The 25,668-nt window shown below is 38.1% G+C and overlaps 1 protein-coding gene across 4 annotated transcripts in view; it reads left to right on the forward strand.

Moving 5' to 3' along the window:
* CNOT2 (CCR4-NOT transcription complex subunit 2) overlaps positions 1 to 25,668 on the forward strand; it is a 93,048-nt gene that overhangs the window by 43,058 nt on the left and 24,322 nt on the right. For 3 of the 4 annotated variants that reach the window (XM_031589471.2, XM_031589467.2, XM_090138655.1), the window contains exons 2-5: positions 10,082 to 10,204; positions 21,113 to 21,179; positions 24,481 to 24,628; positions 25,238 to 25,420. In XM_031589471.2, the coding sequence (XP_031445331.1) occupies positions 10,094 to 10,204; positions 21,113 to 21,179; positions 24,481 to 24,628; positions 25,238 to 25,420 (509 nt within the window). In that variant the 5' untranslated portion in view covers positions 10,082 to 10,093. Of the gene's footprint in view, positions 1 to 10,081; positions 10,205 to 11,202; positions 11,251 to 21,112; positions 21,180 to 24,480; positions 24,629 to 25,237; positions 25,421 to 25,668 lie in introns of all 4 variants that reach the window. The other variant, XM_031589468.2, reaches the window with a different exon arrangement.

The following is a 25,668-nucleotide window of genomic DNA, read 5'->3' on the forward strand; positions in this document are numbered from 1 at the left end:
GGCTTTTGGATGCTGCCTTCAGTACTGTGCTTTAAGTTCTGGTCAGCCCTGAAGCAGACAGATCTAACAGCAGGCAGTTGGATCTTAGCTGATCTTTGTAGCTGATCTCTTCCACCTGAACCGCTCCCTTCTGTTCATGGCTTTATGGGCACGCTAGCCTTTTATTGCTTCCATAAGAAGTGTATAGAATCTGTCACAGTTCCAGGCTTCTGAGGAAAGCAATTTGAAGCTTAGTATGATTTTTTGTAATAGGTTAATTTCTCTAATTATCTGAATTATGCATGCTCCACTTAACGATTTCCTACATAGAAAAATATTTTCTGAAAGTTTGCTGTTTGTGGCCACCAAAGTGAAGTGAATGGGAGCCAGCTGAGAATAGAAGAGAGCAGATTAAGGATAGGTAATGGTTTGGGATGACATGCTTTGAAAGGAAAGCTGTGAGGCAGGTCATCCAGAGAAGCAAATTCCAGGCAGATTCCCTAAGAATAGACTGGAATATACTGTTTAAGTGATGTTGTGAAAACTCATTTGGATACTTCTTCTGGGTATTGCAATTGCTAAAAGGAAAGAAAAATTGAGAAATTCCTGCTTGTTTGTCCCTTTAGAGCTGGGTTTAAGCACATGTGGGCCTAAGGAATAAGACTATACGTACCACTGTTTTTTGTCTGTGTAGCTGCAACTGTCCCATAGATAAATGAAGATGCTGCAGTTAAGGCTCAGAATATGTAGGGGCTGTGTGAATGCCTTACTGCTGACATTTTGCAACTTTAAAAAAAAAAAATAATAATAATAATTGTATTTTGGTTGTGGTTGACAGCAAAATGATCTGAGCCAGCCATGTGCCCTGCAGCCAAAGGGGCCAACTGTGCCCTGGGCTGCACCAGGCCCAGCACCACCAGCCTGGCAAAGGAAGAAGTTGTCCAACTCTGCTCTCTGCTGTGCGGCCTCACCTTGAGCACTGCGTGCAGCTTGGGAACCACAATATCAGAAGGACATAAAACTATTAGAGCGCGTCCAAAAGAGATGTACAAAGATGAAGAGTCTGGAGGCCAAGACCTGTGAGGAGCAGCTGAGGTCCCTCAGTTTACTCAGCAGAGGAGCTGAGGGGAGGCCTGATGGCAGCTGCAGCTCCTCACAGGGAGCTGAGGGGCAGCGCTGAGCTCTGCTCTATGTGACAGCGACAGGGCCCGAGGGAACGGCATGGAGCTGTGTAAGGAGTTTGGGGAAAGGGTTTGCACCAGAGGGCGGTGGGCATGGAATGGGCTGCCCAGGTTACTGGTCACGGCCCCAAGTGCTGGAGTTGAGGGAGCAATGGTCTCAGATGTAGTATGGTTTGATTTTGTGAGGAGCTGGAGTTGGACTCAGTATCCTTGAGCATCTCTTCTAACTAGGGGTATTCTGTGATCTTTGGAACCTCTTGTCCTTTAGACAGCGCCACGTGTAATGCATGCACCTTCTTATCCAAAGGGAAAAAGCACCTGTCCCTTTAAAAAGTCAGAAATCAGCATGAGCAAGATGGAATGTACATGTAGATATGAATAAAATTTCAGAAGCTACGTGATCTTCTTCAAGGCAGCAGTTACCTCTTTGAAACTTATATTTGTGTGCACCTTAGTGTTATTTCTGAAGTCAGATGCTTCTTAAAATAATCCTCTTAGGCAAAAACAACAACAAACAAACAAACAAAACCCAAAAAAACAACATTTAAAAAAAACCCCACTGCAAAAAACCACAACACTTGGGTCTGTGTAGTGACAGTGAATCAGTGAGTGACTCCTGATGCAGTTCGAATAGTTGACTTTCAAGCAGTAGTGTTTTGGTTTCATATCTGGAGGTGGGATTGTTTCTTAACGTGCTGTAGCAGTTGGCAAATGAGTAACCTTAAGTCAAGAACTTGCTCTGCAGTAGCTAAAAAGACAGGAACTGCTGTGAGTCATTTGAGGAAGGTAAATATTATCCTGTGTTTGCACGTTATGGGTAGTGATTCTTCTACCCACACCTGTCTGAGCTCTTTGGAGTAGGCTGAAGGCTGAGCCCGGAAGTCTGAGGTGACTGCTGTTGTGCTGGCAACAGGCATTTACCCTTACAGAGTCTGACTTTGCTGCTCTGTCACAGGACTGTCGTTCATTTAGGTAGCCTATTGCTTCCCTATTACTTCCAGTTTTTGTTTTAGTATTTGCCTTTGGGTTTTTTTTCTCTTCTCCTTATGTAACAGGAGTGGTAATATTTTTGTCTTGATACCATGCGATGCTCATTGCTGAGAGGAACTAGTGGGAATTACTCCTTTTCTGGTGGTGATATATATACACACATATATATTTTAAGTCAGCCTTTAGGATAGCCTTGGCAGGACAAGGGGAAATGGCTTTAAGTTGGAGGAGGGAAGATTTAAGTTGGATATCAGAGGGAAGTTCTTTACTATGAGAGTAGTGAGGTGCTGGAACAGGCTGCCCAGAGAGGTTGTGGATGCCCCATCCCTGGAGGTGTTCAAGGCCAGGTTGGATGGGGCCCTGGGCAACCTGGTCTAGTATTAAATGAGGAGGATTGCAGCCCTGCCTTTGGTGGTGGGTTTGGAGCTTGATGGTCCTTGAGGTCCCTTCCAACTCAGGCCATTCTGTGATTATGTGATTCAGACAGATTTCACATTGTACGTATATGATGTGAATTTGAAGAATATGTAGCAGCTGAATTTGCTGAATATGGGAACTGTATTTTTATCTGTTTGCTGAGTTTTGCAATGTTTAAAAAAAAAATGCTGTATTTCAATTTCTTTGAGGACTTGGGGAAACAGTAGCATTTGGATATTTCTAAAGGACTTAGAACGGTGCTTATTTCTTAATCTTTTAAAGCTGGGCTATACCATTGTACGTGCTCTATTAGAGCTCATACAACTCTCCAGAGTGCGTCTGAGTGGCTTTAGACTTTCCAAATGGTTAAAGTGCCTTTTCCTGCATTATTTATTTATTTATCTGACCATTTATTTGTTTTAAAGTGAAGTCTAGGCATCAAATTGGAGATAAAATTCAAACAGATTAACTTGCTGAATAAGAGAATATCTTTAATCTGCTGTGAGAAGGTACTTGTTGAAATACAGCAAGACTTGTATCTGCAGAAAAATAATCTGTGATGCAGTCCATCTGACAAATTGAAATGTTCAATTGTGAAATCAACGTTTAATCAAAACTGCAAGCAGCTGTCAGCCAGTCCATTTCTGAATTACACAACGGAGTGAATTTCAGATTATCATACGCAGTAAGGGATGAAGTTATCATTCTGATGTCTTCCAATGAAAAGTTTTACGTATGACTGAGGCTCAAGTTCTAGTGGAGAGGGACTTGCAGAATAAACTTTGAGTGTCTGGGATAAGTGCCACTGTAAAATTACAGTTGTTATGAGAATATTGGAAGCAGATGTGATGATTATCTATAAAGAATTGAGTTAAGCAATACTGTGATTCTGCACTGTTTCATGACTTCATTAATTTTTCTTGTAATTTTGATTAGAACAGTTTCTTACTGTTCCTATTAAAATAAGGGCTTGTTCATGGTGTGGGTAGGCCAGAAGACCCAGGTGACCTGTAAACTGAAACTGATATGTACTTTGTGGGTTTTGTTGTTTTATTTCTAAACTCAGCAGCTGAATCTCTTCTTGTTAAGACTCCGACTGTTGTCCTTGAAAACTGATATTTTGTTAACATTAAAGGGTGTACTGTAATTGTTTGCTAGAAATTCAAGTTTGCCTATCGGTTATTTTAAGTCCTTGTTTGTTAGGTTTTACTTTGTTTTCCCTTAACAATGTAGGTACTTAACTACAAAAACAAAGAAGTTGCTTAATTTTAATTACATTTGCTTTCTTAGCATGATTGATTTCTTATTTATTTCCAATTTGATGGAATAGCCCCCGAATAATAAAAAATTATTATGCACACGTTGATGTGATACACACAGTGTACGTTTAGCTGATAATTCTCTTGATGGGTCATCAACTGAGAACATCTTTTAAATTAGTTTTTTATGTACAGTGTCTGTGAGTAGTACGTAAGTAAAGGACAAGAGTGTGCTAGCACATAATTTTTTCAAATAAAAACATTGCTGTTTTCCAATGCATACATACTTAAAATACTATCGGATTTTGTTTATTTTAGCCAATATATAGTGTAAGCTACTGGCACAATTTTTGAACTGTCACTTCTTTTTGAACTGTTGTCTTTGTGGCGACACATATGAGTTGAAGGCCATTTCACAGGCAAGTGTATAGCATTTTGTAATACTAACTCAGAAGTACTGTGTTAAATCTAGTTTAGAACCCGTCTGAATCTTCTGTAAATCCTTCAAATGACTGGAGGCATCAAGGAGAGAGAAATTGGGTAAGTGTGCTCACATTTTGTGTGGCTGGTGGAATGTAGTAGTATAATTGTTTACTTTTTTTTGGTTGCTGACTCTGTTGACACATTTTGCAGTGTGTGTGGGTACACGTGTGCTGTTAGTCAGAACTTGGCACTTCAGTAGTATGTCTGCAGAAGACACACTCCTGTGTCTCCTTAGGTCACATCACTGAGGAATAGAATAGGTTTGGCAGCTTCTTGCTTTCTCTCTATGGCCAGTCCTGATGGAGTACTAGTTTATTTGTTCTTCTGGTGACTTTGGCTGGCCACTTGCTACTTTTCACATCTTTGAAATGTCTTTCCTGTGTGTGTTTCTTTATATTATAGCTTGCCCAAAGATTATTTCTTGTTCTTTATCTTCTCTTTGAGAGTACACTTCATTGATCAGATCCATGGAAGGCATCTGGACAGCTTAGGGAAGAATCATGTCCCCAGTCACTGTTGGTTTCTTTCATCTTCCAAATCCCAGGCCTGTGGTGTGAGGGTGCAGAATGTGTGAGATGTCAGCCACATCATGAAACCCATTGGAGCTGTTTGCATTCTACATTTTCAAGTTTAGCTGTAGTGATTTTGATGACCATTAGTCTATTTTAGCATGGGTTATTTTTCTTGTGCCTCCTGTATTGTTTTATTTCAGGACAGTTTTAAAATGCTCATTTCACAGCAGTTAAACATAGTTAAAGGTCAAGGTCTTTGTCAGGGGAACTTCTGTGGCTTGTTTGATGTTGGTGAGTGTTGCGTTTGCAGAGACGCATGTTTTAGTGAAGCTTTCCAAAGTGTTGTTATACTCCAGCAAACACTTGGAGAACTGTATATGTAGCCATTCTTGACAGTAAGAATGGAGAACAGTCTGAAATAATAATTAAATGTCCCTTATTTCCTTCGTGCTCAAAATTTCAGTCTTCATTTGCAGCACAGAAGTTGCTGCATATATCATCTGTTATATCGTTTCCTTTCTGAGAGAAAAACCGTGCAGTGTTTTAAGGAGACAGGTTGAGTCTTGAAGTACTTTGAACCTTGACTCAAGTCAGTCTGTAAGTGACAGAGTTGCTTTATGGCTGCTGATTTCCACAGAGTGGAATTTGAAAAAGAATCTATCAACTGTATGACACGGAGACTGTTCTAAAGGCTCTGCAACCCTCAGGGTTGTTGGTAGGCTTGGTTCTCAATTATGCTGCGATCTTCATTTCAGTCTTTCATATTTCTGGAACTTTAACTTAAAGATACTTAAGTAAATTAAAACAAGATAAAGCCTGTGATGAAGATGGACAAAATACATACTGTATTGTTTTCTTAAAGTGAGTGCAAGCCCGTGCTCGTGTTATGTATGAAAGAAATAGAGTGCAGTGTTCCTTTTTCCATGTTTACATACAGTTGGTACTACAAAGTTATTTGAAAGAACGCCGTGCCATAAGCATGGAGAATGCTCTATTAGCATCACCTTGGAGAAACTGAATGGTTGTGACTGTGAAATTAAATGAGGGAACAGGGGTGTCTCAACTTCAAGTTCTATTTCTCTTTCATCCTGAAAATGATATATGCATTTTTTAAATTTTGTGCTCATGTACATTTTGTGCTTTATTGTGTTTTTAAATAACTCTTAGCATATTCCACCAGGGGGCTGGGATTTGAGAGATCTTTTTTGTCAAACAAGTTAGTAGTATGTATTCTATTGTGTATCAGTTCCACTTTGTGCCAAATTGGAATTATTTTTGATATTGAGAAGTGCGGTCATAAATGTTAGCTTTTCCTATAAATAAGATTTATGCTGTCTTGTACCAACTGATAGAATTACAAATTCTGTTTTGACATAAATTGCAGATTGATTTGGTGGTTACCGGTGTGTGACTTGTGATACTTAATTAAATTGACACCTGCTTTCCACTGAAAGGCTCATTGAGACATTCTTTTGTAGATACTTCAAGTATCTTACCTTATTTGAAAGCATTGATTTGCAATGGGAAATAAAAATAGAGCGAATTGTTGACTTTGCTTGCTAAGAGCTAAATAGCAGCATCAGATGGCCTGAGCTGTAGGTTGGCAGAAATTACGTAACGTCAGGCTGAGATTGTAACCTGGAGTTGTGCTCTCACACAGTGGCAGTGTGCATGTTGGCAAACCCTGTTGTCATTTCAGGAGCAGGACAGAGGAGGTGCTGCCCAAACTCCTTAAGTGGTTTGTTTGTTGTTTTTTTTTTTTAATTTGTATTAATTACATGTAGTTTTCAGCTCTTGTAATGATGAAGAGTTAAGTCAGCTGTAACTCAGTGATTGATTTTTCTGCTCTGTACAAAATTAAAAACATTCAGTCTCCAGGGAGATGTTGCAGTGTCTTCCTAGTTTTGAGTTGCCAGTGTTGATGTCATGAGTGAGCTTGAGCCATCCTTGGATGCTACCTACAGTAGTACTGCAAAGCAGCCACAGGATTGGTTTCATGTTTTCAAACAAACTTACTTGCTTCAAGCTGTTAAACTAATGTAAAATGCAATCATGGCATCACTTTATAAGTAATTATAAAGATCTTTTTGCAGCTTAAGACGGAGATTTTAGTATTTTCTACATTACAGGCAAATCCTGTGTCTTTGCATAACCCCTCTGTCACATTACAGAATTGCATAGGGATAGGATCTCTCATTCAGAGGCTTGCCAGCCGCTTGCTTCTGGGAAGCAGGTAAACTGGCTGTTGGTGCTTACAGAAGAACTGTCTGCACTTAAGCAGTCTCTGGATGGCAGCTGCATCTCCAGCCTTTATTCCCACTCACTGGTCTTCAGTGGCTGCCTGGCTTTGGAGGGCTGGGTAGTGGTGTTGTGCCCCAAGAACAACTGGCAGCCCTCTTAGCTCAGGGAAACTGCTGAGACCCAGCAGCTGCCTGTGGGACCTGCAGTTCCCACAGCACTTCCCTCAGGCTCACAAAAAGGCAGAGGCCCTGCCCAACTCTGGAAGGGCTTCACTGCAGTGCACCTGGTTACTGGTTGCGGCCAGGGTTCCTTCAGGCTTGCCCTGTCCCAGCTGCAGCTGCATCCTGATAACACTGCTCTGCTCCCTGTGTTTTGTCAGCCCTGTCTTTTTAGTTACCATGTAACTAATAAAAATATCAATATTTTATCCCTCTAATTATAAAAAGCTTTCTTCGCTTCTTTCTAATAACCATGCAGTTGTAAGGTTCCATATTAGTATCGGTGTGTTTTGTCAGGCCTCTGGGCATAATCTTGATTAGTTTTGGGGCCGCTTTCTCAAACAATTATCAGTGTAGAAAATAATCTTAGGCACTTTTAATTTGGAAGAAAGCATGAAAATATCTTCCAGCTTTTCGATGTATGGACTTCATTTTCTGGCACACCAGCATCCTTGTAGCATCTTTAAAAATATTCCAAGACCCAGTGCTCTGACCTTATCCCACTGCCTCTGAAGCCTTTATGGTGGCTATGTGTGTATGTAGACAACAGTGTGTAAATGTCTACAGAAATGAGACCCAAAGCTTTATGGGTCAGAGACAGAATTGTTGTTTCCTACCTGTAGTTCCTGTACTGCAGCTCTGAATAGCATGTTATGTCTGTACCATACGGTGTATGCTTTGTTGATTTGCTTTTGGTCACAAGTTTTATATTTTTATGGTACTGTGTTGAGTATGTTTAAAAAAAAAAAAAAATTAGTCTTCTAATACATCTTTTCATTCGAATTAGCAAAAAAAAAAAGTCATCTCTTATCCCAGTATTGTTAAGAGTTCTAAAGAATCCTTAGGGACTTGTGAGGAAGTGTGTTTTTACCTTTTCAAAAGCTGTGGTTGGCTGATAAGCTGAGCTGCTAGGGGATAGCTTCACCCAAACATTTCATTATCATTTTTGCAATGGTGAAAGCCAGCTACCCTTTTCTCCACACTTTATTCAGGCAGAGCAAAGGACAAGATAATCCCCTTAGCCTGTTAAATGCTCCATTCCATCTGGTAGGTGATAATTGCATTGTAAGGGGATTAGCACAGTGGGATATGCTTATAGTGTAATAAAAGCTTCACTACAAGTGTGAAAGTCAGCTGGATGCGTTCAAGCACTTTGGGACTCTATGTTTGTGTTATATGGTCTTGCACAAAAAAGAGCAAGTTTCATCTGGAGAAGACGCGCAGTACCTTTAGGTGCCTTTATATACCTGTCATTGATTTTTAATTTTTTTGTAGACATGGGCAGCCTGTGTAACTGAATTTTTTTTTTTTTCTGAGAAAAGCATAAGTTTTTGTTTAGCTGAACATTTGGGGCCGTTTCTGTGATTATAGCCATAGTGTGCGTGCATCCTAAGCGCTCCGCTTCTGCTCAGAAGTGCCGTGACTTTGAAATTGTGGAGATGGGTTGTTCGTATTATGGGAGCACCTGTGTTACCGAACACTGCATGGAAATCTTCGTTGGTAAAGGTGAAATGTGAATAAAGCACACTATGAGGAATACCAGAGTAAATTTGTATCAGAGTGGATAATAAGGTTTTGAGCTGAAAGTAATTCCTCTTGCAGCCAACCAGGAAAAGTGTTTTGAAATTCGGTCAGTGTCAGTTCTGAGCCCAAGTAGCATAAAAGGGCACTTTTCTTTTAAAGTCTGATGCTTAGCTAATGCTGTCAGTAGTGCTGACAGTAAGTCTTCAGGCTCAGAGCATTTCATAAGCTGCAATTTCCCTTCCTTATCTTCAGGATGTTACAGATCCATGTGAAGGTGTGCTGCAGTTCAGCTTTGATTGCCCCCTATTCATTGCCCCCTCTCCAGTCTTCTGTTTCATACAGGGAATTGGGCTGGCTGCACAGTGCTGGCCAGAGTGTGGTTCGAACATTAACCTGTTGGGTAGCCTGCTCTGTGTGGGCTCAGTGTTTTGTAGCCAGACAGATTAGAAATTTGACAGCAGTGCGTGTTTTTACATAAATAAAATAAGTCAGGTGCATAAGTATGCACTGTATGTGGTAGATCCTGTAGTGACATTGTATGACCTTACTGTGGGAGGAAATTTGCTCATGAATTAAGGTTCTGTGAACAGCTGCATGGCTGCTCTTTCTTCAGTTTCAAGTTCCTGACTTAGCAGCTGTGTGTGTGCAAGTGCCTCGGGGATTTAAGGGCAAAATAAAACCTTGTGTTTTCCTATGGGTGCCTGCAATAACTTTGCCAGTCTTGATGTCACAATTGAGTGTGGTTAAGCTCAACCTGCTCTTACTCCATCATGGGTCTCGGTGTGCAGGGTCAAGTAAAAGTTGTTGGGTTTTTTGTTGTTGTTGTTGGTTTTTTTTTTTCCCCAAACTTGTGATGTTGAGGCATGGTTTCCTTGTCTCCGTATATATATATATTTAATTTAGTTGCACTCTAAGAGACATTTCTGTATTTTCTTTTAATTTAGTGTTTCTCCTGAGATGGGGAAAACTGAGAAAATAACTTCTTGTCTGATGTTCTGTAACTCTAAAACCTGAGTGAAAGGCACTGGGATATATGCTCCTCTGCAAACCAAACTGTCTAATCACTTCCCATCCTAGTCCCTTCTGAAATAAGTAATTTTGTCACTGAAACTCCTGGATGGATGATAATTACACTGGCAATATCTATGTAAGATTTACAGAGGAATTTTTAGCTTTCTAGAACAACTTTTTAACAGTCCCATACGTGCATGTATTTTAAAAGTATAATATTGAAATGTGTAGCAAGCTCAATCTTACGTATCATTTCTTTTCTTTAGGTGACAAACAGCATGTTTGGTGCTTCAAGGAAGAAGTTTGTAGAGGGGGTTGATGGTGACTACCATGATGAAAACATGTACTACAGCCAATCATCGATGTTCCCACATCGGTCAGAAAAAGATGTAAGTTGGATAAACTTGTTTTCCCCTTTTAATAGTGAGGTAGTTTCAAGCACATTAAATGTGTGTAAGGGAAGGCTTCATCAAGCTTTAAGCTGTGTATAAATATTTTTAGTGGCAATTGTTTTAGTTTTATTATTTATGCTCAGAAAACTTCAATCATAGCCTTGACAAGGCTTTATTTTTTCATCTTTGAAAACTGTATTTGTAACTGAAACTAGATCATTGATTATATCTAGTAGTTACGTGTTGTCTAAATTGTTTTTGTTGTGTTTTTACATTTTTCATCTTCATTGGTCATTTTTGACAGTGCCTTGCACAGCTCAAGAAGTCTTAGGCATCACTCCCTTTTGTAATGAAAGAAAGTTACAAAATCAACCATTTTTAAACATCTTTTCCTTTTGTAATGCATATAACTGTTTAATACCAGAGTGAGCATGGTGTTGTGGACTTTGGCCTATGTAAACATCGACATTTTCTATAGGCTGTTAGTTAAATTCAATCAAAATTTTCAAGGATAAAAGGTTTAGTGTCACGGCTTCTTAAGCAAAACCAAAAATGCTTAAAAAATATGTTCCACTTCTGTTTAATTAAAGTTGCTTTGATGAGCTTGATGAGAAAGTTCAGGTGAGCTAGCAAATGATTGGAACATTTTACAATGGAAAAAAAAAGGCTATTCTTTTCAATGTTTGTCCATTACATACATGTACATACACTGATGCACACAGGCACAGTGCAATATGTGTAACATTGAACGTGCTTTCTCTCCTGTAAGTACCTGGAGGTGCAGGGAGCATTCTCAGACACCAGTGCTAACCAGACACTAACTGGTTCTCAGTAAATTCCCTCTACTAGATTTGATACATTTAGGGAGAAGCCATGTCAGGTGTGGTCAGAAAGGTAAAATGTGACGCTATGCTGCACAGTCTAGAGTGAAAGCTGATGCTTGGCACATTGCTGACATAGAGTATGAGTGTTTTAGTTGCCTACTCTTTCTGTAGGCAGTGTTGCAGAAGTGGATCTTAGGATGGGACTTCAAGAGAAGGAAGGTGGGTGTTCCAGTCACCAGGAATGACAAATGAGAAATCCTGAAAGCTTATGGGAGAAGTGGACAAAATGGGGAATAGAAGCGGCTGTAGTTGGCAGAGAAGAATGATGTCATACCAACAGGAGATGGAAGAGTCATTTTTGCAAAAGCTTCTTAAAGTTTTGTTTTCAAATGATTGTTAAGGGATTTTTTTCTATGTAGCTTCACTCTTGACCATTACAACTTCCTGAGTTTATGCTTATAACGTCTTAAGCTATTACGTGCTTTTGTAACAACTTTTTAAAAAGGTGATCAAAATAAATATGTAGTGGTGATATTGACATTGTCTTGTGCACCCTTGAGCACTTACGTATAGCTAAGTGTATATATTATGTGTTGTGTTGTTTTGTTGTTTCATTTGGCTCACAACAAATGAGAGCGTCTGCAAAGATGGTTGTCTTTTGGTTTTCTTGTTGCTGTCCCACCAATTTTGCAGCTTTGGAAAAACCTTTTCCAGTGAAAAATGACGGTGTATTTAAATACTTTTTGAACTGAAATTGTATGAAAGATGGTGTTCTCTTTATGAGGACACAATTTCTTGACTGCATTTGTGTTTGGGTAACACGTAGTACTGACAGACAAAAAGAAGTTTGCTCAGAATTTCCAGTGAGTAAGCTAATGAGGAGTCATGTTACAAAATTTGGATGCAGTGTTGTGAACACCTGTGGGGAAAAACTTCCAGCATTCTTGATCCTGGAACATTTTTCAGTCTCTCTTACTTGACACTTAGATGGAAATGCAGTATGCAAATGTGGAGAAAAACTAAGGTAGAGGACCTCTTGGGGAAAATGAGGCTACAATCACTTATATAATCAGACAGTTGGCAATAAGAAGTCTAAAAGCTAGCATACATCATCTCTTTGTAACTGCAGTCCTTATTGAAAAGAAAAAAATGTTACAATTTTAAGTATCTTTTTATATAGTAGAATTATCTATATGTAATTTTATGCAATTTAAATCATTCTGTGTTTTTTCAGTTTCTTATGTCTTTACTCAGAGTAGGTAAAGCTTAGTTTAATGTGTGGCGGGTTTTAGCTACAAGTCTTTAAAAAAGAAATTGTTCTTTTTTTTTCCTCCAACATACCATCTATATATATGAACCCCTGATTGGTCATATGCCTCACTTATCCTGTAAAGTTCTTCAAGTTACTGCAAGCATAATATTTTGCATAAAGTTTTCATAAGCCAGAAACCCTCCTGTGAAGAGGCATCATTTTCAGGTCAGATACAATGATGTCACATACACAATTTTACTGGGTTGAGAGTTTTTTCAGGAGTTCTTTGTAGCTTGTTTTAACACCTAAGTTAGAGATTTTAATTTTTTTTATCATATTGTGTTAAGAAATAGTTCTTCATTTACTAGGGTTGAAAAAGCTTCTGAAACTATCTGAAAGAGATGGGGGGAGAGAGGGAGAAAAACACTGTATGCCTTTTCATAAACAGTTTTTACTTACTGACTTGGTATTCTTGTGACTTGTTTCTTTGGCTAATTAGAATTTTAAATTCTTTTTTTTTTTTTTAATTTTAACCTGAAGATAAAGTGAACTGAGTAAAGGCTCTTGAAGTCATATCTTAAGACTTGAAGACTTTTGACAAGTGAGAACAAGTAGCAGCAAAGAATTTAGGAGATATTTTTATTTCAGAGCCTCATTTTAGCTGAAAGCAAAAAGCTTTCTTATAACTTGCCTTTTTTCACTGGGGGATATAGTTCCAGACACTCAGGATTTGCATGCTATTTGAAATGAAAAATTTGCATGTTATCCACACAGCTACTTCTAAAACATCCGAGTGTTGCATGGGTCTGCTTTTGGGGGGGGGGGGGGGGGAAGCACAAAACAGTCATTCCTTTGATTTTATTCCAGCAATCTAGTGCTTATTCTTTAAATGGGTGGCTTTGCTGTGAGTCATCACAACCTTGCTGTGATAAGTAGGGAAGTGGAACACAGAATATCCATGAATGCTCTTTCTATGAATTCTGCTGCATTTAGTTTGTGATAACCTGGTCAAAAATGCTTTACCGAATAATTTGTATTAGACTGGTTGAAATTATAACAGTTTTTAAAAATAGTTTTGGTTTTGGCTTAAGGCAAATGTGTTTCTGTAACTTGAATTGGCAGTGAGGTGCATGCTTGATTACAAAATAATTACAGATCTTATTTGTGGCTAATGTTACAAACCTGGTCGGTCTGCCTCTCCACTCAAAGAGATCACTTAAGGATAAGGGTCCATCTATTTGTGCTTGGGCGGAGTGACTGATAGAAATTGGCATCTCAAGGGCTTTGTATACTTTTGAACCTAATTTCTTCAAATGAAGGGAAATAATGGCAATAAACTTCAGATCATTTCAGTTTGAACTTTCTGTAAGGAAAAAAAAGCAAACAAAAAACCAAAACAAGTGACATCCTCTTACCTGCTAAAACTTGTGGTAGTCTTTTCTTCAACTAGTTTGTCCTATCATATCTGAAGCCATTTTATCACCCACTTCTTCCTGTGGTAAGGAGTTCCGAAATAGATGTATGCTTCTTTTTTAAAGTGTTGACTTTTGCTGTCAGCTGCAGACACAAATTTGGTTGTACACAGCTGTGCCTTTTAATGAAGATCTGCCCAAGTTATGACAAAAGTTTTTTTTGCTGTGAATGCTGTTTGCATTTCCTAGCCCAGTACTTGGGGTTTTTTTTTTGCTAACTTGCTCAACAGATGATAGAGAGTTCAAGTGATTTGCATTTCCAGTGGGTTAGTTTGCTGGGCTTACACTCTTTTCTTAAAAACAAACAAAAACCCTTCATGTCTTAACTGATTCTGGACTTTCTCATTTGAGACATGAAGCTCTTACGCATTTCAGTTCTTTCAAAATATGACTTCTTGTGAAATCAAATAAATTTTAATAATGTGAACAAGTAATATCAAACCTGCAGGTTTGGCTCATTGCAACTCTTTATCTGGCTACATGACAATACCTTTCCTAAACAAAGAAGCTTTCAGATTTAGATACTGAGTACAGTGACATAGGTTATTTATTCTGAGAGGCCACTTTCCAGAGGACCATTCCCTTTTTACATGGCAGAAGTGTGTCCACAGTGGATTAAATTCAGGTGTTCTTCTCTCATGAAATAGTTGCAGACTCAGTTGCCTGAGGGGAGAGGTTGGCATCTTTGTCTTCTAATAACCAGGATGATATATTACAAAGGAGTGGTCAAAAGCATTTTATCAAAGCCTTTTCCTACAAACTTCCATTAAAGTAATTTTAAAAATAGTAATAATATATATATATTTTATATATAGTAATATATATATATATTGCCTTATAAATAGGTGGGACTTTTACAATAGATAAAAACTCGTGAAGCAAGATTGAGATTACCATGGAGACTGAGATCTAGAATCTTGCTTGCTTTGGGAAACTAAATGTGGAAAGGAATCATTCTTCTGGAGACAGCTTTGCTTTATGATTGCTATTGCATTGTTCCAGCTTGGCTAAGAACTTTCTTACACTACTTTTTAGGGTTCCAAGGGAAACTATGATGTCTTGTTTCCCAAGGCATCTTGCTTGGCATTTGCCTGAGTCATTGAATGAGAATCTGTTGAGTTAGTTGGTCATAATTTAACTTCGGATGCTGCACTTAAAGTTGTTGTAAATATTTAAGAATTCCCATTTGTATCCTTTTGTATCAGAAAGAGCAGCAGGAGCACTGGAGCTAATGCTGGCTGGTCTAATAGAGCTAACATCTGAAGATAACTTTCATAATATGAATAGCTTTGATTTGTGAGGGGGAAAAAATGAAAGCTTATTTAGGAGAAAATAATTAAATATCTTTTATTTTAACTGGAAAATGAGTATTATTCTAAACATTAACAGAATACATGTAATCATACTTGAGGATTTGATTGAACAGTCAGTTTGTTTGCTGTGTTTGCTTTGTGAAATATATTCCTTCAAGTATAAGATGCAAAGGAATGGAGTTGTATTTTACCTTCCCAGAGAGTGACTGAACACACTTGGCATCTTTTAGTGAGTGTGTGATATATTTTAACTAAAATAAAAACACCCTCACATTTTCAACAGATAAAAGTTGCAATGCTGTAAATTGAAAGTAGTTGGAATGAGATTGGATGAGACATGAGGGGAAAAAAAATCTTTTTTTAAAGTTTTAATGCAGTGTACTTTTTCAGAGTTCATTGTTGCTCTGCATATAGCTTGCATTTTTGTAATAGATTTACATCAAAGAATAAAGAACGGGAAGTTCAGAATGCAAAATGCACTCTTCATCTGTTTCACTATAAGTTAGTATCTAGATGGGGTTATCAAATGAAACAACACACAAGAAAAAAAAATGAGTTAGAAAAACAGGCTTTCATATTCTGTCAGACAGTTTGCAAGAAGGATGTATCTGAATTAGTTTAATTAGTTATTTCACATCACTTATCACCAAAATTAAATTTGCTGTTGATGATTTAGTATTTAATTGCAAACACTGCTCGGTTTGTGTTTAATTTTTTACAGGAAGAAAGGATCACTGTGTTTCAGTCCTTGGTCTAAAAGCTGTATTTAATTGCATCTTCACGTAAATCAGCAATACAAGACAGGTCTTGCATGTCAGCATTAACAATTGAAGTGGTTCCGTGAGCCAGATTAATGCCATGATAAAATCCTCTACCTCTCATAGAAGGGAAAAGTTGTTATCTCTTACAGAGTGGTTCAGTTTTCCGAACAGATTGTATTGTAATATTGGTGTTTTACATGCTCGGTCTGTGGGTGGTTTTTTGGTTTTGCTTTCAGTATGCAAGTGGATTTTCGGTTAGAACAAAATATTTGCTTTGCTGTCCTAGATCTTCACGTCTTATGGCATTTCTTTCCATTGCTTTCAACAAGTTTTTAGTAATCATTTGGCGCATTAATGTGCTGCAACATCAAACTGATTGTTTCTACCCAGAGAGATTTGCTTTTAAAGTTCTGCTTGAATCGCCATGTTAACCTCTGCCATTAACAGTGACTGACAATCAGTAATGTCATTGTCACTCAATGGCAATATCTCACCCTTTAAGACCTTCAAATACCACTGCCAACAGGAGAAGAATGTGAGGTAACTGCAACATGAGAGGAGGTGCTTATGTTATGCTCCTCACCCCTGTGTGCTCCCAGGCACCACCAGAGATGGGAGACCACAACCTCAGATGATGAAGCCTGGAAGATGGAATGCAATTTCATGTGTTTTTTAGCTATTGTGTTTGGTTTTATTTTTCACAAGTAATGAAGATGAGTAAAATTTTTGCCTACAAATAATTCGTTCTGGTTGCCAGACTTTCAAAATATATTCATTGTTCTCCAATTTGGGGATTTATATAAATTTTGTTGTAATGTGAGTTTTATGAATGCCATATTAAATACCAGTTTGTAATATAGAGGAGAACTGTTAATAATACTGCATACTGGACTGTCCAGGGCATAGCAAATCACGTTTATCAGTTAGTTATTCATTGGCTTGGGGTTTTTATGCACGTTGTTATAACACTTTCTCCTTTTGAGGCTGTAGGTCAGCTGTTTTGTTGTTAAATAGTGCAGCACAGATGGCAGTTACCAGAAATAAAGTAGTGCAAATATGAAATGATGCTGATGCTTGCACCTGTGAGAAAGCCATCATTTATCAAGCCAGATATTACTCACACACTTATTTGCTTATTCTAACATCTTACGCACTTAGGAGCTGAATTTCTGGAGTCAGTTTGAGGCCAGCTTGCTTTGTGTTAAAGAAAGTGGCTTTAGGCTGTAACTGCATGGCATGATGGCCTTTGCAGGAGAGTTGTTTTTCCCCATGCCAAGGTCCTGCCACATCAGGAGGCTGTGGCCTGGGCTCAACTGCTGGAAAATGCAGCAACTGTTTTGCAGCTCTGCCAAATTCAAGCAATTTTTTCTCAGGATTGTTCATGCTTCTAGATCAACTTGCTGCAGGAAATCCATCAATACTTAGTGAAAGTAGTTATGATAAAATCAGGTTCATCACGGGGAGTGGTAAATAGCCTGATAGTATATTATTGACTTACTGATTTTTTTGACGTGGACCAGTCCAAAGAAATTGATCTGTCTGCTGGAATAATCATCTGATTCAAGTTTAGAAGCAGAATCCTACATGGTCAGAATTCACTGTGACCATCTGAAGCTTGTGAGCAAAGTGGTGTTCTCATCTGAGTTGATCATCAGCAACTCGGTCTGTCAGTCTGCCTGTGCTGGGTTTTTGTGCTTCAGTGCACTTCTGCAGTAAAATGCAGTCCTGGTGTTGCACAAGGGATTGGTTGTTGTATTATCTCATGGGCCCGTGGGAGATGCAAGCCTTAGCCTCAATCACTGATAACGGGTAGAGGAAAGCCACCTGAAATAAGTTGCATAGTTAAATCGTGCTATGTTGGAATAGAGAAATGCCATGATTCAGCACAACTGGGTTTTGTAGCTATTGACCACCAGCAGAATGATTAAACTGAAGTGCTCCAGCTTGCAGAGTGGTATTCTGTATGTGCTCAGTACAAGTGTGCACCCTTTAGGTATGCTCCTAGAGAATTGCTGTGTTCTGTGTATCATGTGGCTGATAGTCCAACCAGATAAAATAAATGATGCTGGGAGGAATGTTAATAGCATTTGCTTTGAATCTTTATCCTTGGTAGACAGAGTTCAAGTAGACTTAATAGTGGCTCAGAGGTTTGGTATGTAAAAAAGAGGTTTTGGTAGCAAACGTTAAGATTTTGGCTGATCTAGTAATTTTTTTTTTGTGGCCATAAGTAATATGAAAACAATAGAAAAAGTAGACATGATTGTAAGTGGGTCCTAACTTAAGTGAAAAGTATGTTTGGTGAGGTTTAGTGATATATTACAGTGTCAGAAGTATCTTGATGTATATATTTGACATATTACTGACAAACAAATGAGACAGAATAAGAGAGAAACACACGCAGCATCCTTCTTCATGAGATTTGAGAAGTACTTCATTTAATCAGCCTGGAACAGATCCCCTGAATTTCCTTTTTCTTCATGGATCTTGTTATCCCTGATGTCCTGGGTATGTGATGACCTTAGAATGAGTTGTTAGACATGTTGAATTTAATCCTTGGCCTTTATTCTGGTCTTCCATAAGGGTTTCTTTGCAAGTTTAACTTCTCAGTTTAACTTTTCCTATAAAGCAAATGAAACAATGCATGTGACCTACTTTGAAATAGTTCAAAAGAACATCCAATTTTTAATAAGCATTGTTCATTAAATATTATTTACCATTCATTTTTCCTTAACTGGATTTAAAAACAAGTGGTGCTCAGTATAAATTTCGTTTTCCTCTCTTTCAAGTAATTTAGTACCTGCTAGGTCTATGGCTTTATTTTTTTTCTGCTGAGATTTGTACCATCTTCCCCTTATTATATCACAGGCTATCACAGCAAGTTTTAAATAACCTATGCAGCTATTGTGGGATTTTCTTTTTGGCATAACCATTCTGCTTGTCTAACCCAAAACTGGTAGTAATTTTGTTTCTATTTCTATCTCAGTGTCTGTTGTTGTTATTTATTTATTTATTTATTAGGTACACTATTTTTTTGCATGGAATTAGAATTTGCTGTACTTTGCCACATATTCCAGGATTTTCCAATGTGTCAAATTGTAATGTGTTTTTTCTTTTTTTCCTAAACATTCTAAGAAAGGAAAGATGAGGTGAAACTACCGGATCAGCCTGTTCTGTCAATGTTTAACAAATCTGAGTTGGGATGGAGAACGTGCTTTTGAAGTCCATCCAGTCCAAAGTGCCCCACTTTGGTTCACACTGCAGAGTGTTCATGATGAGAATCAGTTTGATTCTTTGGCTTGAAGAGATGCTCCTGGAGTGCAGCAAACGTTTTCCACTCACAGTGGGGCAGCCAAACCGGGGGGTCGGGTGTTCTAGACAAGGCTAACTCAAGTTAGAAAATGCACACAGTATGTATGTCAGGCCTTCAGGACCAACATTTTTTTGTTTACAAATGTGTGTCTCTTTGGCCACATCACTTGCTGATGCAGACCGCTGAGCTGATGCAACTGATTATTTAAACTGTTTTTTGTGTACAATCAGTTCTCCAGTAAGAAGGGAGAACTTTGTTCCAGTTTGGAATCTATTTTAGCTATAAGTTTTTTCTGTAGGAAGTTTTTGTCTTAGTAGTTCAGCCCTCTTATGTATGCAAGTGTGCATGTTTATTGCTGTGGTTGCTTTCTACCAAACATATAAAAAGGTATGAGCATATACAAGTTTGAGGTAATATTTCTGATATATTTTCTGACGGTAGTTATTTTCCATTGCACTTTTTCCTCTCATGCCTTGTGTATGTATTCAAGAAGTCATAAATACTTGATTTAAGTTATAGACATCAAAACCACTCTTGATATTTAGTGTCTACCCTGCAGGTTTTATTTCTCATTTCTGCCATCTGCATTTGGCTCCAGCACAGACAACTAGCTGGACGCTTCCTAAGGTCTGAGCTTTACATCTCTCTAGATTAATTCAACAGAACAGTTTGCAGTTAACCACAGTATCATGTATTTTAATTTTAATTACTCTTTTTTTTTTCTTTCTTTTTTCTTTTTTTTTTTTTTAACTCAAACTGAGAGCATGAGAGTACACTTAAGAATCCAGGCATCCCTTTCCTTGGAACCATCTTTCAGTTCAGGCCCTGACTACTGCACTGAACACACCAATGTCTGCCCATGGATTACAAAGTATGAGTAGCCTGTTCTGCTGTGAACGGGATGAGTCAGGTCAGCTAATTACCCCTTTTTGCTCCAAGGGTAAACCAGCAAGACCTAATGTTGACAAACATCAGCCTGATTCTTTAAGAGCATTCAGTGATGGATACTAGCAGAAGGAAGCCGTGTAATCCAGTGCTTAATTAAGGTTGCAAAGATTTTTTTTTCTTTCTAAAAATTTAGCTTAAATCTTCTGTTTCTCGACTTACATTATTAACACATCCAATTTCTGCAGCAGCATGGAGAGTGGTTTCTTTCTTTTCCTCCTTTCAGTTGTGACTCAAAATCTGCTTATCTTGTCCCTGCTGTAGCTGTCATCTTTTTTGAATGTTACTTTTCTTGGGAGTCTCCAGTTTGTCACATTTCATGTGTGGTGTTTGGAAGTGGACATGAAAAGTTTTAATAGAAATATTTGGTAATATGTGGTATCTATAAAGTGGGAGTGATGAAGCAGGAAATTGCACTTCATCTGATATTTGTCCATCCTAGCTGTTCATATGGTGCCTTACAGGTATGATGCGTGCTTTTTAGGGGTTACTGTGTTATAATTTCAGTATTTGAATCTTGTCTAATATGTAAATCTGTTTCTATATAGCAGCTGCAACCTAGACACTTGTTTCCCACTGTTTGCAATTACAACTGACAATATGAAACTTTGAACTTGCTGTTACTGAATTAAATTGAAGATGTGTGTGTATGATGCGTGTTTTGCAGGGAAAAAAAGCCCTGCAGCTGATTTAAATAACTGAATATTCCTCTTTCTGCAAAGATGGCTCTCTGAGCTGCAAGGGTGGGAAAACTGAAAGCTTCTGCATCTTCTTCCTCTATGCTATTTTTTTTTTTAAGTTAAAGAAAGTCTGGTTTTCTACATGCAGAGTTGGATGTGTTGACATGGAATGTACTGTTATTACTGTGCAGATATTTTAGGGAGTTTCTAAAACTTGATGGTTGAAAAAAAGGTGGGGACTTTTAGTCTCCTTTATGGCAAAATAATATGCTATTGCAAACTTCCAGAGCGAGCTACCATCATATCTCTGTGTCTATAATAACCTTCTATTCTTTTTTAAAATTTTAGATGCTGGCATCACCATCAACATCAGGTCAGCTGTCTCAGTTTGGGGCAAGTTTATACGGGCAACAAAGTAAGAATTACTTTTATTGATTTTATTAGATGTTCTAGTTTCATGCTCTTTGGATAGGCAATGTGTCGGCTTTGGCATTTTTGGTGATTGTAAAGAACACTGTGTCCTGTCAAATGTGTAACTTCATTTATTTTGAAAGATACGTTTTTGTATTGTCTGTCATCCATTTCTGCAGTGTTTGGTACACAAAGTGTCACATATTGAACATATCTGTATAAGTGTATAACTGTATACATCCAAATACAGTATAACTGTTAAATATCCAAATACAGTCATCCTATAAGGAATATCTGGGAGTTAACTAACTGAAGAAAAAAACTAAGGAAGGTGAGCTGGGCCAAACTGAATCTCCTTCAGAAAAACATCTAAGGGCTAGAGGGAAATTCTACTTCATGGTTTATAGGAGCAAATTAAATCTTGTCTGTATGCTTGGCAACTCACAATTGGCAAAGAATTACACCAGGAAGATTGTTTCCTTCTGCTCCCCTGTTTGTTTTATTCTATCTCTTGAAGATATTTTTTTCTTGCATCTGCCAGTCTTGTGTATACTGTTGCTAATGAAGGTATACTGAGAAACAGTAACGCTGTGCAATGCTAGACCTGATGTAAGTGCTGGAGTTAAGAGCTGAACCTCCCTGAAGTTAAGGGAGGCACACAGAGAGAGTGACTTGGAGCACCTGAGTTAGATAAGAATTTCACAAGTAAAACAGGTTCGTGAACATCTTTCATTACTCCACACTTTTGAATGTTTGCAGCTTTCTAGCCAAGTCCATCTGACTCAGACAATAAGGAAAGGTGTCTTAAGAATGTTTTAGATATTTTTATTCAGACACACTAAAAGCTTTGTCTCCCAAGTGCATGGCCTTCGTAGCTTATTTAGGCTTTCTTCACATGGTTTAGAAAGTTTAGTGATTTTTTAATTATTTTTATTTTTTACTATCCCCGTGGCTGTTGATGTGTGACTGTGTCATACCAATGTGTATTTGATTGCCCTGCTGGGACTTTCTGGCCAGTCTGAGAGTCAGATTTGGATTTTTGAGTCCCTAATCTGACACTGCTGAATCTTTCAGGCTCAGCTGCATAACGATATTGAAGCAGCTGATTATTTTTAGGGGTAATTTTTTTCATCAACTTTGTTGTGCAGTCCAGTTGTTTGTCATGTCTAGGACACAATCTCTTGAAGATGGAGACTTGTGTGGCTGAAAATTCAGAAGTAAATATTTTCAGAGTTCATTTTCTTCCAAATATGGAGGAACTGCTGTATTCCTGTAAATTCTTATGTTTAAAATATTCTGGGAGAGACAAAGCTGCTGTCCAGGTACTTTTAGATTGACAGCTGTCAGTCATTTAGCAAGATGTCATTTTAAAGAGTTAAGTTAAACTTAATTTGTAGGCATTAAAAATTAACCACTTAATCAATCAGATGACAGATCTCTTGTCTCAGTTTAAATGAAAAGCTTAGAAAAAGGAAGCATAAGAGAATGTTTCTTTGGATGGTTTTCGTTGTTTTTTTTTTTTTTTTTTTTGCTGTTGTTGTTGTTCATTTGGAATTTCTTTGTAATGGCAAATATTTCAACTGCCCTTGCCAGCCACAGTAGCAGAATACGGTAGCAGAACTACTCATTAAAAATTCTAATTAAAGAAAAGCAACAACTAGAAGAAATGCTATTAGTGGAAAAACTGACTGCATTTGAACAAATGCTTGCACAAAATCAACCTGAATACAGTAATCGCCTTTTTCAGTGTACCATCTCTAGAAGAGTATGGATTTTTTTTCTTTACCATTTTATTTTTTAAATTCCACCTAATCGTTAACTGGTGTGAAATACTATTTATAATATACATAGCTCATAGAAATTATTCTGATGCAGCAAATTGCCAAAGTATTTACAGCAAACACCTCGATATAATCAGCAATTAATGAAGTCTTAGGAGGCTTGTTATAGTGAGTCACGCTACTTCTTAATCTCAGTTGACAGAAATAAACTGGAATGTTATCCAAATCCCTCGTTGCAGACTTGCAGTGAATGGTAGGGCAGAACACGAGGGCAGGCTGCACTTCTGCAAGAGTGAGAGCTGAACAGCTGGGAGGTTTCTTCAGACCTCGTCCATGGCAATAACTGGAGCGTATGCTGTGTCCATCCTTTGCGTTCTTAGTATTTCATCATGTCGTTCACTGGCATATTCAGCTCTGCTGAAGGGGTGATCTATCATTGGAGAGTGCTGATTCGTCTTAATTTTTCTTCCTTTTGTCTGCAGGATAAGGTTTTTAATTCTCTGAGGCTTCCTCAGCAGCCTCACACTGAAGCGATAGGACTGTTATTTATAGCTATTGCATTTTAGATGCAAGTGTGTTTCTGTTGATATGTTGCACTAAATGGCTTTCTCTTGTCTTTGGACGTAATTCTAAAACTCCTTGAATACAGAAAAGGAACGTGGAAATGATCAGAAAATCCATACAGTATTCTGACATTTTGAGACAGGTTATTTTTTGTTCTTCTGAATTGAGATGATTTTGTGTGTGTGTGTGTTAATAGAGTGCTTATGTTATTTCATTGCACACAAATGCTTGCGTAGAAAATAATTTTCATCACAATGTAAAAAATCAAAAACATCAAACAAGCAAAACCCCAAACCAGCTCCATATGCTTTTAATTGCTAGCTGAGGATGCTTAAATCCTCCTTGCTTTCAGACATCAAAAAATTAAATTGAACCTGACTTTGGACACCGAAATTGCCTATTAAAAAGAAGCAACTTAGACTTTACAGAGGAGTGTCCTAGAGTGTTCATTCTTATGCCCTGAAAGCCATGTTATGAAGTGTGCCTAGTTTTATTTTTTTAGTTACAGGCTTGCATATTTTTTTTTTTTACAAGTTAGATTGACGTTCTAAATGCTGGCCGAATATATTTCAATTGATTCAAGTGTAATAACCTCTTTCTTCAGTGGAGATATTTCTTTTCTCAAAACACCGACTTTTTAAATATGTAGATTTCCACGTCCTCGTCAACAAAACCACAGCTCCCCCTGTTCTATTCAGAATTCATCTCAAACAAAATTTTGTTAGTGACTTAAAGAGAAATTTTGTCAAGAGCCTTTCTCAAGTTTGACTAGAATGGGGCTATGAGTGAGATAACTGGGCTTGTAGTACGCAAGCAAGGACTTCATTTTACACTGCACTTTCCTACAGTCTTTACACTTTTTGAGGTTGTCAGCATAAATTGTTTCCATCCACACCTGATGGCTAAGACTTTGTTCCGGATCGCTATGTATCTCCACCCCTCTGAATTTTTTTTCAATAGGTGCACTAGGCCTTCCAATGAGGGGAATGAGCAACAATACCCCTCAGTTAAATCGCAGCTTATCACAAGGCACTCAGTTACCGAGCCACGTAACGCCAACAACAGGGGTACCAACAATGTCACTTCACACGCCTCCATCTCCGAGCAGGTATTTATTGATAGCCAATGTTTCTGCAATTGTGTCTTTCAGCAGAGCACTTACTAAATGTTCTGCGTATCGTGCCACAGCTACTTTAGACTGATTAATTAAAAACGAAAAACAGTAATTTTTATTGACCGTTGCCTGTGTCGGGTAAGTAATACCGTAAAACAGTAGGATAAGACTTAACGTAAGACAGTGTTTGATTTTGTATATAAAGGATAAGTTGCTGGCAAGTTCTGCTTCAGAATGTAAGAGTCTGTTTTTTGGTTGTTCTGGTAAACAAATGGTAAATGTTTTTATACGGCTGTTCTACACTGTGTGAGAATGTTAAGGTAGTAGGTCTGAAGTGCTCTTTAAATAAGAGTTGTAACGCCTCTTCAAATGCATAGTGCTTAAGTATTTATCTGAACCTGACTGAGGACTTGATTGGTACGCAATGGGTCATCTGGTGTTTCTGAAGAAATCCAAAACTACGTTAATTATAGAGTAATCCAAACACGTTGAATCTAAGCACAAATTAAGTTGCAACAACTCCAAGTCTATCCTACATAATTTAAATGAGTAACCAAATACTATTGCACAGATTCATCTCTGTGGATGGTTTTTCTCTTTCAGGGGGATATTGCCTATGAATCCTAGGAATATGATGAACCACTCCCAGGTTGGTCAGGGCATTGGAATTCCCAGCAGGACAAACAGCATGAGCAGTTCAGGGTTAGGCAGCCCCAACAGAAGCTCTCCAAGCATAATATGTATGCCAAAGCAGCAACCCTCTCGACAACCTTTTACTGTGAACAGGTAAGGCTGTTTGGTCAGACCATCCCTGTGCAGCCATGAGCGTGCTTAAGTACTGCTCTCAAAGTCTAGTTTTTTATCCATTAGAATAAAACTTCAAAGTGCTGCTTTGTGTCTTCCAGTCTCTCAGTGCTAACTTTGGAAGCTGCTGTCAGTGCTTGCGCAGGCATATTGTAGCCTTTCAGCTAAATTCTGTTTCTGACTACTTAATTTCTGCTGCTCCTTCTTTAAAGTATGTGATGTTTCTAGTG

Source organism: Phasianus colchicus, chromosome 1, assembly GCF_987193195.1.
Source record: "Phasianus colchicus chromosome 1, bPhaCol1.hap1.1, whole genome shotgun sequence".
Taxonomy (NCBI): Eukaryota; Metazoa; Chordata; class Aves; order Galliformes; family Phasianidae; genus Phasianus; species Phasianus colchicus.